The 17,482-nt window shown below is 32.5% G+C and overlaps 3 protein-coding genes across 5 annotated transcripts in view; 2 read left to right on the top strand and 1 right to left on the bottom strand.

Annotated features, from left to right (window-relative positions):
- Positions 1-1,987: 1,987 nt before the first annotated feature.
- LOC127068992 (protein lethal(2)essential for life-like) lies at positions 1,988-6,061 on the bottom strand. Of its 2 annotated transcripts, XM_051005534.1 has the most exons (4): positions 5,913-6,061; positions 4,312-4,599; positions 2,969-3,561; positions 1,988-2,860 (listed from the first exon to the last, which is right to left on the bottom strand). In XM_051005534.1, the coding sequence occupies exons 3-4, from the start codon at positions 3,306-3,308 to the stop codon at positions 2,619-2,621; spliced, it is 582 nt and encodes a 193-aa protein (XP_050861491.1). In that variant the 5' UTR covers positions 3,309-3,561; positions 4,312-4,599; positions 5,913-6,061; the 3' UTR covers positions 1,988-2,618. The 2 variants fall into 2 exon arrangements, with proteins under 2 accessions (XP_050861491.1, XP_050861490.1); XM_051005533.1 differs by lacking the exon at positions 4,312-4,599.
- Positions 5,532-6,722, top strand: LOC127068991 (protein lethal(2)essential for life-like). Its single transcript, XM_051005532.1, has one exon. It carries the CDS (start codon positions 5,897-5,899, stop codon positions 6,524-6,526), a length of 630 nt encoding a protein of 209 aa, XP_050861489.1. The 5' UTR covers positions 5,532-5,896; the 3' UTR covers positions 6,527-6,722.
- A 1,178-nt stretch (positions 6,723-7,900) lies between these two features.
- Positions 7,901-17,482, top strand: part of LOC127068990 (myocyte-specific enhancer factor 2) — a 65,374-nt gene continuing 55,792 nt past the window's right edge. For both annotated transcript variants that reach the window (XM_051005523.1, XM_051005525.1), the window contains exon 1: positions 7,901-8,496. The gene's annotated coding sequence lies outside the window, so the exon portion shown is untranslated. The remainder of the gene's footprint in view (positions 8,497-17,482) is intronic.

Raw genomic sequence — 17,482 nt, 5'->3', positions numbered from 1 at the left:
GAAAGGATATTTTTAGTGATAGTGGATATTACTTCTGAAAGGATATTTCAGTGATAGTGGATAGATGATTGTATATTAGAATATGATTTTTTTATCAAAGACGAGATTAGACAAGCAGTTTCAGAAGGTTATTATGAGAAATTCAGATTCGATAAAGGGTTTTCAGAAAAGCTGTGAAATAATTTCAATAATGTTCTTCAAGAGAATTCTGGAAATCTCTCGACGGAGCAGAAGGCGAATTTTTCCCTAAAATTCCTCCAAAATTGTTCAGAAGAGGATATTGTCGCGGGAAATTGTAGAATTGTGAAAGATGTTATAGAGCTGATTAATTCTCGCCGCATAAAACAAATTCCTCGAAGGATAGCACATCATGGAGCTTTTAAGCGGAGAAATTGATTAGATAATCGAGGATAAAAGAAAACAGGAGATAATAGAGGAATTACGGTACTAGTATGGAAAAAAGATTATCCAGACGATTATGTGAAAAGACGCAATGTAGTTATTTTGTTAAGCGAGAGACGATGGAAGAATGGACAAATTCAGTAGGAAAAATAGTTATTCTAAAAGCGAAAAAAAAAGAAAAAAAGAAAAAAGACCAGATTGGCAGGAGGACTCGTCTCAGATTCGTAAGTTTGTACGACGAAAGAAGTACCTGTTGGGTCGGAGCCTGCCTTTGAAATTTCTGGGAAGGGGAAGAGAGATAACATTAAGTGACTATCTCGTAGATGAGTGAAATAGAATATGCCGAGGATGCAGATATTCGGCTGAGAATCATGAACTGAATGTTTCATTTTTAATGCTCGAAAAGGGTGAGAAAATTCGTTATGATGAGTAAAATATATTTCTAGAATATTTTCTTGGATAAAATGTTCGTTTAATGGACGTTTCGGGTTGCGTCTGGATTGGGTGGGAAGAATGCGTGAAGAAAAAAAAGTATAATCCATGGATAATCCGGGGATGAAAGAAAAAAAAAGGAAGAGAGAGAACTACACCAATTTTTGGGGGGTTTTTAAACTATAATTTTTCCTACGGGCGAAGCGAGTTTGTGTTTTGAATGAATGTTAGGTCGATTAACGGATGGGATAGGCTTTTGATATTCTATCGTTTCCTCATGCTTATGATACTGCAGACTACGACGAGAAAGCGCCTAGAAGGGGACTTTTTCTAAAGAAGGTTTCGTTTTGGTTCATGGAGATTTCGTGGTTGAAGGATCCTGCGAGAAAGCGGAAGAAGAGTTGTCGATGGGTATCCTAAAGCTTGAGATTTTGAACACGAAAAAGTCGGAAGCAGCTCGTTTGGTGAAGATCTTGGTAAACTCGAGACGATAACTAGGGAGAGGGAGGACAATGTTACGAGTTTGCCTAGAAAAATTTGGAATGAACTTGGAACTAAAAGGCCTTTTTTGGAGACCAGATAATTTGACATATAACAACGAGTTATCGTCTGTCTTTAAAGGGAGCTCGTCCGAAAAGGACGTGACTCGCGAACGTTCTGAAATAATTGTACATTTTTTTATGAGAGTTTGCAAACTGTTAATTGTATATAAATTGCTTTTGTTTTGTTATTAAAATTCATTTTTGTTCAAACGCGTGGTTGCGCGTAACAATATGCATTTTTAGCTGTTTAAATATATGTAGTTTTATTAATAAAGTTTTGTTTAAGAAAAATATATATATGTATTATATATTTAACTACTATATGTATATACAGTTGGGATCTTAAATATTTGTAAAGTAGAAATATGGAAATGTATACTGTATTATACGAATAATTAAGGCCATCATTGTGTATACATATATTAATTAAACTATACTATAATGTAATATATGACTATATTATACTATATAATAATTATTAAAATTATTATTGTGCATATAATGATTTTGTTTTTCGTTTATAAATACACAAAAACTAAACTTTTATTTTAAATATACAAAATATAAATCAATATCAATATAATATTGGAAAATAATAATATTTCTTCAAATTTCTTTGTTCATATAAAAACAAAACTGCATTTTTCTATTTACTTTCTAATGGTTACGAAATAATTTATATTTACAAATATTTTAGTGCACATATTTACTTTACTCTAAAATAAATGTGCAAAGAAATGAAATATCGCTAGTATACGTTTTGTGTTTTTTTACAGATAAGTTATATAAAAAGTATTTGAACAGCTGATTACATAATTCACGATTTCAAAATAAAACATAAATTTTAAGTTGAAAGATCTTCTAGTAAAAAATATATTATCTTTTTTATTACGATTGAATTCTAATCAATTGCAATCATCAGTAATTTTCATCTTTCCCATTTCATGAGTCACGCAGCTTCACGATTATATGTTTACGTACATTTCGTGGTATTTCAGAGCAATTATCTTGATTTAACATAGATAATCATGTGGATAATTGGTGAATGCGAGGAGATCTTACGTAACAAGCCAATTTTGAGTGGATAACAAATTAAAAATATTCTATTAATATATACTACAATATATTATAACAAATAGACCATTATAAGATAATAAAAAATAATACAGAATACAATGAAAAGATGAACGAAGAAGAACATAGAATGAGACAAAAATGAACAGATTCTATTATTTTTTATTTTTACGAAGCAGTCTTTTTTTCTTCGTTTTCTAACGCTGGTTTTACCATATGTTCGATCTTAATAATTCGTTCTTTCTTTTCTTCAACAGCTTCTGCTTTTCTAGGTGCTGTTATCGTGAGGATACCGTCGGAAGATAACGAACTTGTTGCTTTCTCAGGATCACATTGGTCAGGTACCAAATATTTTCTTATGAAGTGTCTGGAAATGACGCCATGATCGTCCTGTTGTTCTTCGTGTTTGCCTGTTAAAAAAAAGAGATACCATAGAATATTATATAGTTCATTCATCGGTCGATCCAATTTACATTTCATCAGCAAGTTTGTTAACGATTGAATCATTCGATCCTTACCTTCAATAACGATGTAATTATCGACAATCTTGACGTTAACTTCCTCAGGTTTGAATTGTTGAACGTCCAAGGCTACGTGGAACTTATCTTTATCATTTTTAATGACAGACCAACCACTGGTATTCTCATCGCGAATATGATCAGCCCATGGTCGATAATACTTATAAAATGTTGAGGACACTGAGAATGGTGACGATCTTTTGCCTTCCAATTTGTCTAATACGGATGGTCTAAAAAATTGTTCTGGATACATCCCCATACCAAAACGTTGATCGTACAATCTATGTGGTTGTTCCAACATTTCCCACCAATGAGAAAATAATTTTGGGATTAGTGACATTCTCGATCTGATCAATGCACCTTTACTATTCTTTTCAAAATTTTTTTACGTTTTAATTTGAATTGAAATCTGATATAACACTGTGTTGATACTTTTCTTCTCTTAGAGAGTTCACTCGTTGTCAGTTGCACGTTTACTGAGTCGATGGATCTCTGTGACATACTTTTATATCTGTACCGGGTGAGGCGGCGTGCAAGAATAGTGCATTCGAGTCCTTCATCGAAATTTCGAGATGCTTCTTTTTATGGAAATTCTAGAACACATCAAAAATCTTCTGTTTTCTTTTTTCTATCTTATTTGTTTAGAAAAATTTGTGCTGATTTTTTTCACATAATTTTGTAAAATATTTTGCATGAAATTTTACAGATTTTTTGGATGCATTTTTTGAAATTTTAATACTCTTATTATATTAAAAAACAAATGCAACTGATCGCAAAATTAACGTTACTTTCTTACGTGTCATTATATTAATAACAACGTGTTTCAAATTTTAAATAGAATGCCAAGTCAACAAATGTCTAAGTGCATCGTCCGTGGTTATTCTCAGAGATTTACACAGCAATATATCTACATACATACATAGATTCGTTTTTCAATGAATTCATCACTTTATTCATTCTATTTCAAGACAATTTTTTTTGTTTAATCAATTTTACAATTCACTTGATTCATTGTTAGGGTATGAGATATAATAAAAAAGATGATGCAATTTCTAGGCAAAAATAAAAAATCTAAATTAAACAAAAATAATATTTCTTATGAAAACATTCTAATATTCTCGTTTTTGATTAAATAAGCACACTAATATAGACAACGTTTGTTATCAATTTATTATCGACGTATTAGAAATGAATGAAAAATGATGCAACTTATTTCTAAAATTAACTTAAAAAAATATGATTTCTGTACAAATGTTCTTACGAATTTTACAAATCTTTTTCTTTTATTTATTTCGAAGATATAAAATATAATAAGAAAGAAAAAAAAATGATGCAACTTTTACCCCAAAATTCTCACGGAAACGATAGGCTATTTTGAATGAATACATAATGGTTTCCATTCTTTTTGTTTATATAAGCAAGCGTATAGAAATCCTTTGAAAATCGATCGTAGGCGGTAACTAGACGGAAACGTTTGTGATACGTTTTGCAAGGTGCAATTTTCAGTGCGCCGACGCATGCATCGTTGTGTTATGTCTCAAAGCTCGAGTACATTGACCGTTATCTCTTCTCTGTCTCTCTCTCTCTCTCTCGATCACTTTCAATCTCTCTCGATCTCTCTCGATCTTTTTCTGTAATACAAGATTCATTTCTTCAACAAAACTTACGTACATCCAACATTTCTCATGACTAATATGCATTATTCTACATGCATGTATGACCTTGTCCTTAAGAAATAAAACATTTTCGCATTGTTTCTACAGAATTTTTGTCTACATTTAAAAAATACTTTTTTGTATTTATTGTTGAAATTTAATAACTCTATTGTTTTCTTTTTTTAAAGAAAATAGTCTTACGTAATATATATATATATATATATATATATATATATATAATGGTTTTGTATTAAATAAATAATTTAATATTTTATGTTATAATAAGTTCTTAGAATTTTGTTTATATTTTCAAAAATTATAATAATATCCTTGACTTTTATAAAACTCGAGCAACTCCTATTACACGTAATATTGTAAATACATGACTCTTCTTTTTAAAAATGGCATAAATTTCGTCATCCTAAGTGTGAGTCAACGTTACTGTAATATAAAAGAAGTTTAAACAGATGCATAAATACGTATGCAGCACGACTTATTTCTTTGTTTATCTCTCAATTAAACTACGAAATTGCGCGCGTGTGTGTGTATATATATGTATCATATTAATTTTAATTACAGTCCAGTAGAAAATATTTAGATCATTGAGTTTTTGCACGGCCGATAAAAATTATCACAACTTTTCAATTTTGAAGAAAGTTCTTCGAAATTAACATATAAAAAAATTTTCAATGTAACAAATTAAAAGATCTTCGAAAAATGTCCAGTCTTTATATTTTAAATACTATATTTGTCCTTCTTTTAAACGACATATGATAAACATACCTTCATTATCAACTTAAAACTTGCATTTTTTATACTTGACACATTTAACGCGAGCAATTATAAGCTAACGATGCATAGAACAAAAAACAAAAGAAACGATCGAAGAGTTGAAAATAGAAATTAAAATAGAAGAATAAATAAAAGCAAAGACACAGACAACGTTAATTGATATTTTAATTTCTTGAAATATCGCCCTTGATAAAAATGAGCACATACAAAATCGAGTTTTCAAATTCCTTACGTGGCGTTTTAGTATTTCTCGAAATATCCAGAACTTCTTATCCCCTCTACCGATAAAAGCAAGCTGTACATAAATACCGGCGTGCGTGGAACTGCTATTCAGTCGAAGCAAATATACGAAAGAAGTGCAAAGAAAAGCGTGCATTTTTTTTATATCGAGCAGGTGAGAGTTTACGAGATAAACGAAGTAATCATTATTTTTGAAGGGGAGTAAATTGTATAAAGAGAAGAAGAAAAAGAAGGAATAATTATGACGCCTTTATTACCATTGTTATTCTCTGCTTGGTGGGCAGATTTAGATCGGCCTCATAGACTGATGGATCAGAATTTTGGACTAGGCTTGTATCCTGAACAGCTTCGAATAATGGACAGGTTTTATCCATTATCTTTTCCTAACAGAGCTGTTTCAGATCTGTATTATCGACCGTGGGCTGATCTCTTCAAATTAGATGACCGTGGCACCTCGACCATTACTGCTGATAAGCATATCTTCAAGGTCATGCTAGATGTACATCAATTCAAGCCCGAAGAGATCAATGTAAAGGTCGTTAATAGATACATCGTTGTCGAGGGTAAACACGAAGAGAAGAGAGACGAACATGGTTTCATTTCGAGACAATTCGTCCGTAGATATTTGCTTCCTAATCAAGCAGATGCCGATAAAGTTTCCTCAAATATATCGACAGATGGAATATTAACCATCATGACACCTTTGAAGGAGAGTCTGGAAAAACCAAATGAGAAAAAGATTAAAATCGAACTTACTGGTAAACCGGCAGTAACGCGTAAAGACGATGAAAAGGAAGTTACAGAGAGTAATCGTGAAGAAACTACAACCCAGAAAGGTATTATCCAAACAACCACCACTCCGGAGAAATAAGAATTTCCAATAGCTTTGTTAAATTTTGTGTCATTCCTTTTGAAAAGCTAAGACTGATATACTTTCATGTCTCTTACCTATTCGTATCTCTTGTCAATTGTAATTATTTTTAATATTATCGTTCAATGTTATACAAGCATTGTAAGTTTTATATAGATAATATTAATAAAACAAGATAATTTACAAACTTAAAGAATAGTCTTTACTATATTATGTAAAAGAGTTAAAACTTTTATTCTTTTGCTCAAGATTTTTATTTCAATTTAATTAAAATAGTTAAGTTTCTTGACGGTAAAAATTTATCTTGGAACAAATAGTACCAAAAGGATTTCAAAAAATAATAATGTTACTATAATTTTATTAATATTTGAATATTATATAATTCTTTTTCCGTTGTCTATTCTTATCATGACTCGATAGACTGGTAATATATTTGATTTTATTTTAGAAAAGAGATTATTGCGGTGAAATAAAATAAATGTAATATTCTGTAAAAGTTATTACACGGATAGATAAAGATATTCATTACAAACAAACAATGAGTCATTTTATAGATACTCACACTATATAGATCTACCATATAGATTTACTTGCAACTATGTATGACTTTACCTGTATTTATGTATATAAAAATCGTATCTAATTCTTATATATTTTTACATAATAACAATATAACTTTACCTTTTAAATTTATTTGGTATATGAGTTATATATAATTTCCTCATTTTGCAGGTTTAATATAATTTTTATTCAATGTTACAAATTCAAACCTAAAATAATGACAGTTCCACGGTTATAAACTACGCCATATTACTTTAACAGCATAAAAAATTGGACAGAAATATCGAACCAATAGAATTCGTGCATTTATTATTACAATATTAATGCTTATTATTCATTAACCTTTCTTATTGCACTTTATTAAATAATAAAAAAATAACACATTTAGCATTAAACGAGACAATAAAAAATTAAATATATACAACAATCGGATAATTATATGATAATAATATGTTTACAAACTTTTCGCGGTTATTCATACGTAAACCAACCAATCAACGTTCGCACAACAATATGGCGAGAAATAGCGAAAAAAGATCAGTCAGTCTTCCGGCACGCTCCGCGTAAACAACTTTGTATCGGATCACGAAGGACATTAAAATTGAAAGAGGACGGACATATATACTTTCATATATTGCTCATTAAGTGATCGAACGTCGAAATGAAAAGTTACCGTTTAAATACTACCAGAGAATTTTGGGTTAAGCGATTGTCCAACCTGTGACTCAATGTCATGCTTCAAGGTAAACTATCGATGACGTCAGTGTACGTCACTTAACAAGTGGGAGTGGATGGATAGATGTCGGCAGTCTTGGTCGGTTTCGCGAATCGCAGTTGGAATCTGTAGAAGACCAAACCGCTTCGACGCGATAATGTTACGCGTTTCTTAGCGATGTAGGCGCGCACATCGGTGGAAGGAAAATCAAAGAGTGCGAGAGAGAGAGAGAGAGAGAGAGAGAACGAACGAACGAGTGAATAAGCGAGAGCGAAAGAGAGAGAGAGAGAGAGAGAGAGAGCGAGCGAACGAATGAGAGCGAGAGAGAGAGATTGAGAGCAGAAAGTGGAGGAAAAGAAGAAGAAGAAGAAGAAGAAGACGACGACGACGACGACGACGAAGAAGAAGAAGAAGAAGAAGAAAAAAAAATAAGAAAAGAAAGACAACGACGAAAAAGAAGAAAAAGTGGCGTCGACTCGTTGCACGTGTTTTCGCGGTTCGATGGAAAATCACCGATATCGTTTTGCGCATGCCCGAGAGCCGATGACGTCACGAAAATTGTGGTTTTGATCAAACTCGCTCTCGGTCCTTTTTTTTTCCCCGTACGACACAATAATGTTGCTGCGCGAAGTCAAATAATTAGCGGTGTGAAGGGGGAATCGTCCGGAAGCCGAGGACCCGCCGGTGACAAACTGTGAGTAACGTCGTTTCCTCCTCGCCTGTTTACCCTTTTCAAAAAGTCATTCGTCAGGAGTTATACAGTCTGTTAGGGGGGACATGGCCTTCACGCACGTATACACATGCACGTTGCTACCGTGCGATTTTCGGTTGAGACAGGGAGAAAAAGAAAAGTGAAAGAGAGGGAGTAAGAACGTTGGGTGGATCTGGCTCTGTTGTGTGTGTATATGTGTGATAGCGAGAGAGAGAGAAAAAAAGAGAGAGAGAGAGAGAGAGAGAGAGAGAGAGAGAGAGAGAGAGAGAGAGATTAGCTCGTCGCGATGCATCTTGGCCGAGCACTTAACACCGTCCCTCGTATGTGAGCTTACGCTTAACGAAGGTCGAATGAGTTGAGCAAAGACGTGTGTGCCTTCTGTGTACTGTGTGTTCGTCGAACGAGATATATTGATCTCGTGAATTTTGAATTACAAACCAACAGAGAATCGTCTGTTTCGTGGGTTCGAATGATAGGCTTGTCTTAATGTTACATTTCAAGATCCTTTAAATCTTTCACTTTCCTTTATGGTTTACATGTCCTTACCTATTTCAGGTTCATGAATTAGTATAAGGTGCCGGTGTTAAGGTGATACCTCTACTCGTATAACTTTAAGACGTATAGAGAATATGAGACGGTTCGTGATAAAAGACTCTATGGGATATACTTGAAAGTTATCGTATAACATTAGATTTATTTATTTACAGTTTACGTACATAGGTTGCTTTGGAACATCGCTTCAATGTAATTGCTTTCTTAAATAATTCTTATAACTTTATGATGCATGCAATAACTGAACTTATATCTTGTATCCGAAGGATCTAATTGGAGAAATGCTATCTTTTATTCGTACATGCTAGAAAACTATTTACTAACATATCTGGATATATTATTTATGATGCGACGTATAAAGCATATAAATCTAATACATTTTAATGTACTAGTATCACTTTTATATTTAATTTCTTTATAAAATCTAATGCAACGAAATTCAAAGTAGTATCTACAGCACTATTTAATTTAATTTATCTTCTATGTATTAAAGGTACATGCGTAGACCAATGAATACGCATGATTACGTATTCTTCTTCCAATAGATTTCTTATAGATTTCTTATTACAGAAACATGTGTCATCTTATCGAATAGAATGCATCAATGTTCTCTAAGTTCTTAATATTCATACTAATTGCGGAAAAACACTGAAGTTCTTTTAATCATAAAGAGAAGTAAAGAGAAAACAAAAACAAATAATATGCAATGTCGAGCACGTTCTATAAGATACTGCCATCTATCGGTGGAGTTTCGTAGGCATAAAGCTGCACCGGTATTGCAGAAAGATTTCCTTCGTTATAAACATTTCGAAATGTGCGATTTACGCAGTAAATTTCAACGGTTGCATGCGTACAAAATTATCGAAACAATAGATAGAACATTAGACAGGAGTGATACGTACGAAGAAAAGAAGATAATTGCGAAGAAACTTGCAGGTAAATTTTACCTTTTGTTTCTTTTTTTTCTTTCTTTCTGTTTTTTTTTTCTTTTTCATTTTTGTTCTTTTTTTATAACGTTTAAACGATAATGAAAATTGTAGTAAATACGTTCGTGGCACTTCGTTACTTTATTTTTCTACGAAACGATCGTAATCATCGATCTATCTTCATTTCCTTTTTTTCTTTCTTTTTATTTCTTCACGTATAACACCTATACAGACGTATACATAGATACATATATATACCTTTATAATCTTATCAAGTTAAGCGAGATGAGAGATTTCTGTGAAGCTTAAGATCGAATGACATCCGGTCGTAGACGAAGATCGATCGAAAAATATTTTTCCATGGACCCTCCACGTTTACATTTTCCGGTTATGGAAAGTCGTACTTTAGAAATACAAATACACGCGTGTATATTCTTATGTATGTATTTGTACACGCACATGCGTACGTTTATACACGCGTAAGTTATGTGCACGCTTGGGGACTCGTAAGCCTCTTATGTTCGCTCGTTTGGGCAATCTTATCGAAGATGGTCGTTTTTATCGCAAGATTTTTTACAAAAAAAACGTAAATAAATAAATAAATAAGAAGAAATAAAGGTGAAAGAAAAAATCTAAATCAATATGATGTGCATTAACAACAATAATAACAACAAGAACAACAACAATAATGACAATGATAATAATAATAATAACAATAATGATAATGATAATGATAATAATAATACTTATCTCGCGCAATGCCGTGACCTCATAGCACAATGCACAGGTACAATATGGCTCCTCGAACATATGTAAATTTCTAATATGTATGACCTAACGTTGACTCCTTTCATTCATAGAAATGCGTGACACGGTGAGAATGGGCTACTAGATCATTCGATGACATAAATCTTTATGAGAGAGAGAGAGAGAGAGGGAGAGAGAAAGAAAGAAAGGGAAAGAGAAAGAGAGACAGAAACGACTTTATCGGAATTCTCATTGAAGATTATTATTGTTTTCGAGGAAAGGAAGTTTTATGTATCGCCAATTGCGATAAATTACTTTTCTGTTTCTCACGGTGGATAAAATCGTGAGATATCTGCCTATTATGTAATTTTTCTTTCTTTTCTTTTTCTTTTGTTTTATTTTGTTTCTCTATTTTTTATTTATGTATTTTTATTTTATCTTTTGCGTTTGATGTCTCACGAAAGGAAAAGAATCCAGAACGAAATCATATAGAAATGGTTTGATATTTTTCTTCTTTCTTTTTTTTTCTTTCTCTCTCTCTCTTTCTCTCTTTCTATTTTTTCTTTCTCTTTTTTCTTCTTCACGTTCGTCGACAATACAAAACTAAGTTTGCCTTCATTTTATTCATGGCATGCGGAACATTCGTAACGCAACAATACGCTTTATACGAGATGAAAGGCAAATGAATATCCAATAGAAACGCATAAGTTCCTCTTGGCTCCCATGTAACGTATGTATCCACTTACATATACTTTCCGTTTTCTCTACGTCAAACAAGTTGTCAATTTTATAACATTGAAAAATTATCTGGAATCATTTGCCCCTGTAGTGTATATGGTACGTATTCTTTTTTTTGGGAGGGGATGAGGGAAATGTATTTAAACGGATTCATTTTTAATATCTTTAAAATACTATAAGTAATCTGTAAAAGCGACGGATCGAATTTTAGATAGTCTCGAAGAAAAAAGAATAGAGTAAAAAGAGAAAACGAAGGAGAGAGAGAGAATTATTGAGTCTAACGAACTCATTTTCGATTTCGGAAGATCCTCGCACATATTAAATAATAACTAAATTAAAATCTTTTTTTTCCTTTTTCCTTTTTTCCCAGAAGCTCGACGTTATCTATGAAGCATAGATAGATAATGCTAACAATTGCTTGACGGACCTTTAAATATTAGTTTCGAAAAGCTATCGCGTTAATGATTGAGATGAATAAGTATATGTATATACATGAGATTAACTCGTTTTTGTTGGTTGACATTTTTGAAAGACTTCTCATGTGCGATATAGACTCTCCCCCTCCCCCCTCTTTCTCTCTTTCGTTTCTCGATGTGCATATTTTCGATCGTAAAGTCCGAAAAAAGGTTCGACTTCATAAAAATTCTACGAAGAAACTGCAACGTCGCGGTCTCGACATCGATCCATCTGAGAGCTTTAGTTAGAGAGAAAGAGAAAGACCAAGAGTGAAATAGAGAGAGGGATATAGAGAGATAGATGTGGATAGATAGAGGTAACGAAAGGAGTGAGTGAGAGAAAGAGAAAGAGAATGGTTTCATCGATAATCTTCTCAGGAATACACACTGGAAGTGCTGACGTCATACGTTTTGGAAACGTTATGCAAGCCGCAACTAATGCGAAGACAAATTTCATACGACTCCCTCAGATCATTTCTTTCTTACATCTACACGCATACACCTATTCATTCTTGTACATATACGTTTGATCTTATCATACGAATAAATCGCGTTACGATAATTCCTTTCTCGTTTCTCGCTTGTTTAAGATAATTATGATAAAGTCGAAAATGTCATGAATTGTTTGTTAGAATTTATGCATCGTCTTGTACCCGAAAATTTAGGAATAAAGAAAGAAAAGTAGGATAATAAGGAATAAAGTGTGTGTGTGTGTGTGTGTGTGTGTGTATGTGTGAAAGGGAAAATCGTACAAAACTCTCCGCGGTGTTACGTATTACGCAGGTACATTTAAAAAAATAGCCCCTTTTCGTGCTAATGCATCCGTAAAAAGGGAGCAGCGGTCGCTTGGAGTTTCGCACGTGAAACACGCCCATCTCCGAGGCTCGTTTCACGCTTGAAACTAACGCTGATGAGAACTGACGAATGACACGCGAAAGAGAATTTCAATTATCATTTCAGGTGGCGAATTTCTTTCAACGACGTATACTTTGCAACTTTCTTGAAGAGTGAAACTTTTAAATTTTGATATATATATATCTATATATAAATATAGGTTCTTTACTTTATTATTATTATTATTATTATTATTATTATTATTATTATTATTATTATTATTATTATTATTACTTCTTTTTTTCCTTTATTTTCTTTTTTTCTTTGTAATTTATTTTTTATCAAAAAGTTCTAGAACAAATGATCGAAGTTCATCGAGATTAATTTATTAGTGTTGCCGTTTGATATAATCGATATAAAAATAGATAAAAATCTCTTACGATACGCGAACAATTTCTTCTTCTTCTTCTTCAATCTCAAAAAGATAAATCGTGATAACGGGTAAGTTGTATCGCGAATCGAGGATAAGTTATAGATTTTTTTCCCTTTTTTTTCTTTGTTTCTTTTCTTTTCTTTTCTTTTTTTTTCTTTTTTTTTTTTTAGAATAAGTGTAAAAATTAAGACAAGACGAACTTTCTCTTGCAATCAGAATAGAGATATAAATTTGTCGAGACGAAGAGAAGATAAGTATTTTCGATTAGCACGTTTCTCAAAACAATTTTCTTTTATTTATCTAATATTCGTTATCAAAAGAAAAGTCAAACAAAAAATATATATATGTATCTTTTTATTTTTGTTATATTTATGTCTTCTTTTTGTTTTATTTCTTTTATTTTTCCTTGACCAAAATAAAAATACGCGCAAATAAGAACTTAACGAGTTCATATCGATCGACAAGAAAAAATAAATAACCACATAGAATTATTGTGTTTAAAACGAGATCGAGAGACAAAGATAAAAAAAATCAAATTGGCGAAGGTTTTTCTCCCTTTTTTGTTTCCGAACAATCACTGCGCGAGTTTGGCTTCGTTTGAAAATCCAAAATCGATCGTTGATTTCTAGCTAGTAAGAATTAAATTGAAAAAAAATGCATATAACCAAGGACAAAGGATCAAAAATTTACATATTTCATATCTTCTTTGTGAGATAAGCAAGCAGTTTTATATTTGTTACGACTTACTCGAAAGGTGAAACATTTAAACGCCTCTCGTTCAAGCGAACACAATATTTTTATATGGGTCGGAGTATTGACCAATTTGGCTAGGAGAGTAGGTACTTTGAAATTCTGACGCTCGGTTTAATAATTGAACGTTAGCAAAGTATTTTTGGTACACGGATCGAGATAGATTCCTAATAAGAGAAATGCAAATGCATTAGGATAGTATCTGGACTAGCGTTGTGAAAGCGATCGAGATCGGGAAATGGTATTAGAAACTATTTTTTTTCCTCTTTTTTACAACTTTACTAATTCGAACAATTTTTATGAGTAAGATATATATATATCTTTTCATTTATTCATAAGACATGACGCGTTGCAAGAGAAATCATATAAATAAAAATACATTCTGATAGTTTGAAAGACGAAGGTGCCATTAGATCGATGATATATCGATCGTTATCTTTTTCTCTCTATTTCTTTCTCTTTCTTTGTTTCTCTCTTTATTTATCTCTCTCTCTCTCTTTCTCTTTATCTATCTGTCTCTCTCAAAGTGAAATCAGATCTCGCGAAAAAGGTCAGGTTTCAGCGTGGACCTCGTCGACCTTTTGACCTCTTTTCACCCCCAAAAACTATTTAACGATACTAACTCATCTTTTTGAAGATTCAACTGTTTTGAAAAAAAGGGATACATGCATAGATCAATGTAAATGTTAAAGAATAGTAAAAGGATGGAAAGAAAATAAAAGCTGGAGATGTTAATGGAAAAAAAAGGAAAGAAAGAAAAAGAAAAAAAGATCCCTTTGTTTTTTCTTTTTAGGATCTTCTTTCTTCCCTCGTTAGACCTATCCTTCTCTCTCTCTCTCTCTCTGTCTTTTTTTTCTTTCTATCTTTTTCTTTGGAGATAGGAGCATATCAGGTCGCCGTTGACGTAAGCCCTTCCACCTGGTCCGTGCAAATCCGATCAGTTTTTCATCCCTCTTTCACGTGTAAAACGCACGTGGGTATCGCCATCGCCATCACCATGAAGCGTATGTACGTCGTTCGCATCGCTTGTCTTGTAAAAGCGTTCGACGTAGGTGGTTCTCTCTCTCTCTTTCTCTCTCGATGACGAGAAAAAGAGAGAACTTTGATACTACAATATGCATGGAATCGTCTCGACCCTCTCCCTTTTTTGTTCTTCTCCAATAACCCTATTCTTTTAGAAACTCTTATACATTCTCTCCCTCATTTATTATCCGATTCTTTGACACTCGAATAAATCATCATTTTGTGAGATATTCAATACACAATTCACAACGTATACGCATATAAAAACAGTGCGCGTCTCCCTCCCCACAGAAAGAGAGAGAGAGAGAGAGAGAGAAAGAGAGAGAGGCGGACATAGACATTTTTGTCTTTTTATTTTCTTTTATTTTACATGCGATCCTATTTAATCGATATTTTGAGTCATGTTGTTAGATAATAAATCGTACATTTATTTCGGAAACAAACATATCTTTTTTTTCCTTTTATTTTTGTTTTTTCTTTTCTTTTTTTTCAAGCCATTAAAATCTTTTACGTAGTCCTATGATCTTTGATGAATTTCTTCTTGGAATGTAGTCATGAGTAATCTTTTACTCTCTCGCTGAATACAGTTTTGCGTGACCAATTTTTCATAACATGTTTCTCAATTTATTATTTCAATGTATCGCAATAATGTTGGTAATAGCAGTAGTAGTATTAGTAGTAATATAGTATGGGATATCTTTGTAGAAAAGGAATGACGTGGAAGAGCCTAGAAAATTCTTCGACATTCCCGAGCAACTTTGCTAAGAAATTTCTTCTGCTTTCACCGATCCTTTTCCGTGATTTTCTTTTTCTTTTCCTCTTCGGAGAATGCAACAGTTTTATCTATGCACCGGTACGACATTGTGAATGTGTATTTCCATCGAAACATGGTAGCAAATGATTAAAGAGAAAATCATTGCCATAAGAAATATCGATCTTGTAGAAGATCTATGAAAAAGTCATTCGAATTTCATGTTTCTGAAATGTTACTCATTTTAAAATGTTTTTATTGAATTATTATTTTGAGAGATTATCATATTTGTCAATCAGAAATTATTAACTTACTAGATATTATAGATGATATATATATATATGTATATATATAAGTTGTATTATATAACTGATACTTAACATACATTATAGACATTTTCGAGATCTTCAAATTGTTAATCAGAAATTATTGATTTAAATATTTTAGATACTAAATACGTATCTACCTATATATGGATTATATGATATAACTTAATTTAACAAATACGATAGACATTTTAAATAATACATAAAATCTAAGAGATACACACACACACACACAGAACTAATATATACATAATTTCAAACTTATATAAAGTTATGGAGATTTAATGAAGGTTTAATAATATCTACACAAAGGTTCATCGAATTTCTTTATTTTGACAACATTTATAAAACCATCCCTTTTAGTATAAAAGGTGAAAAAAACGACGAAGCAGAGAGAGAGAGAGAGCGCGATAGAAAAGGGGTGAGAATATATGAGTGTAGTAAAATCTCGAGGCCTCGCACGTGGCCGATAGGACCACGTGGGCCTTTCGCCTGCGTCACAGACCGAACCGACACCCTATCGCGTATTGATTGAGGATGGCCATGGTCGTTTCCATGACGACGTTTCTTTTACCTGCACGCCGAGCGCATGCATGATACACCTTTCCTACCATGTACGACATATACACCAAGCCGTCTACGTAGCTATCAAGAACGAGTCATAGTTATATAGCTTTAGTGTTAGGTGCGTTCTATGTACCTGTTAAGCCAACCTGCTCCCTTCCGTTCTCTTTCTCTCTCTCTCTCTCTCTCTCTGTGTGTGTGTGTGTGTCTTTCTCCTTTTTTCTTTGATCTCTATTTCTGTCTCTTTTTGTCAGACGTACATTTGCTATTAGGAAACGTACTTTTAGTCGAATGTTCACAAGGTTGATTCTAGAATTTCTAAAGGTTCTCAAAGGGTAGAATATAGTTAATTATTATTTTCTTTTTTGTTTCTTTTTTTCTTTTTTTTTTATAAATTATATTTATACTTTGGTTTAATGAAATCATATAACGTCAAAAAACGCGACTAATCGTTGGTTTTTAGTTGAATATTTTATCCGTACGAATTTAGGTATTCTCTCTATTAAGAATTAATAAACCAAGTTTTTTAATTTTATACAATCTTTTCCTCTTTTATAATCCATTGCACGACGCTGATCTCTCGCCGTATAAAATCGTGCAATATTCCGGTCTCCACCATTTTGTATTTATTATTTTTTATATATGTATGTTTTTTCTTTTTTTTTTTTTTAAATAAAAAAAAATAAAAAAATTCGACGACAGACTGAGAGAGATAGTTGCCGATTATTAGGTTATCTTTGTCCGCCTTGTGTATCTCAGTCGTACATTGGCGTAGCAGTGGTTAAATGATGGGATAAATTCGACGAAGTTGAAAGTTTTCGTGTCACGTCGTTAAGCTTTTAACGAGTTTATCCAAATCTTATTTGAAT

Source organism: Vespula vulgaris, chromosome 14, assembly GCF_905475345.1.
Source record: "Vespula vulgaris chromosome 14, iyVesVulg1.1, whole genome shotgun sequence".
NCBI lineage: Eukaryota > Metazoa > Arthropoda > Insecta > Hymenoptera > Vespidae > Vespula > Vespula vulgaris.
The sequence above is the reverse complement of the archived record's forward strand: the minus strand, read 5'-3'. Positions and strand labels throughout refer to the sequence as shown.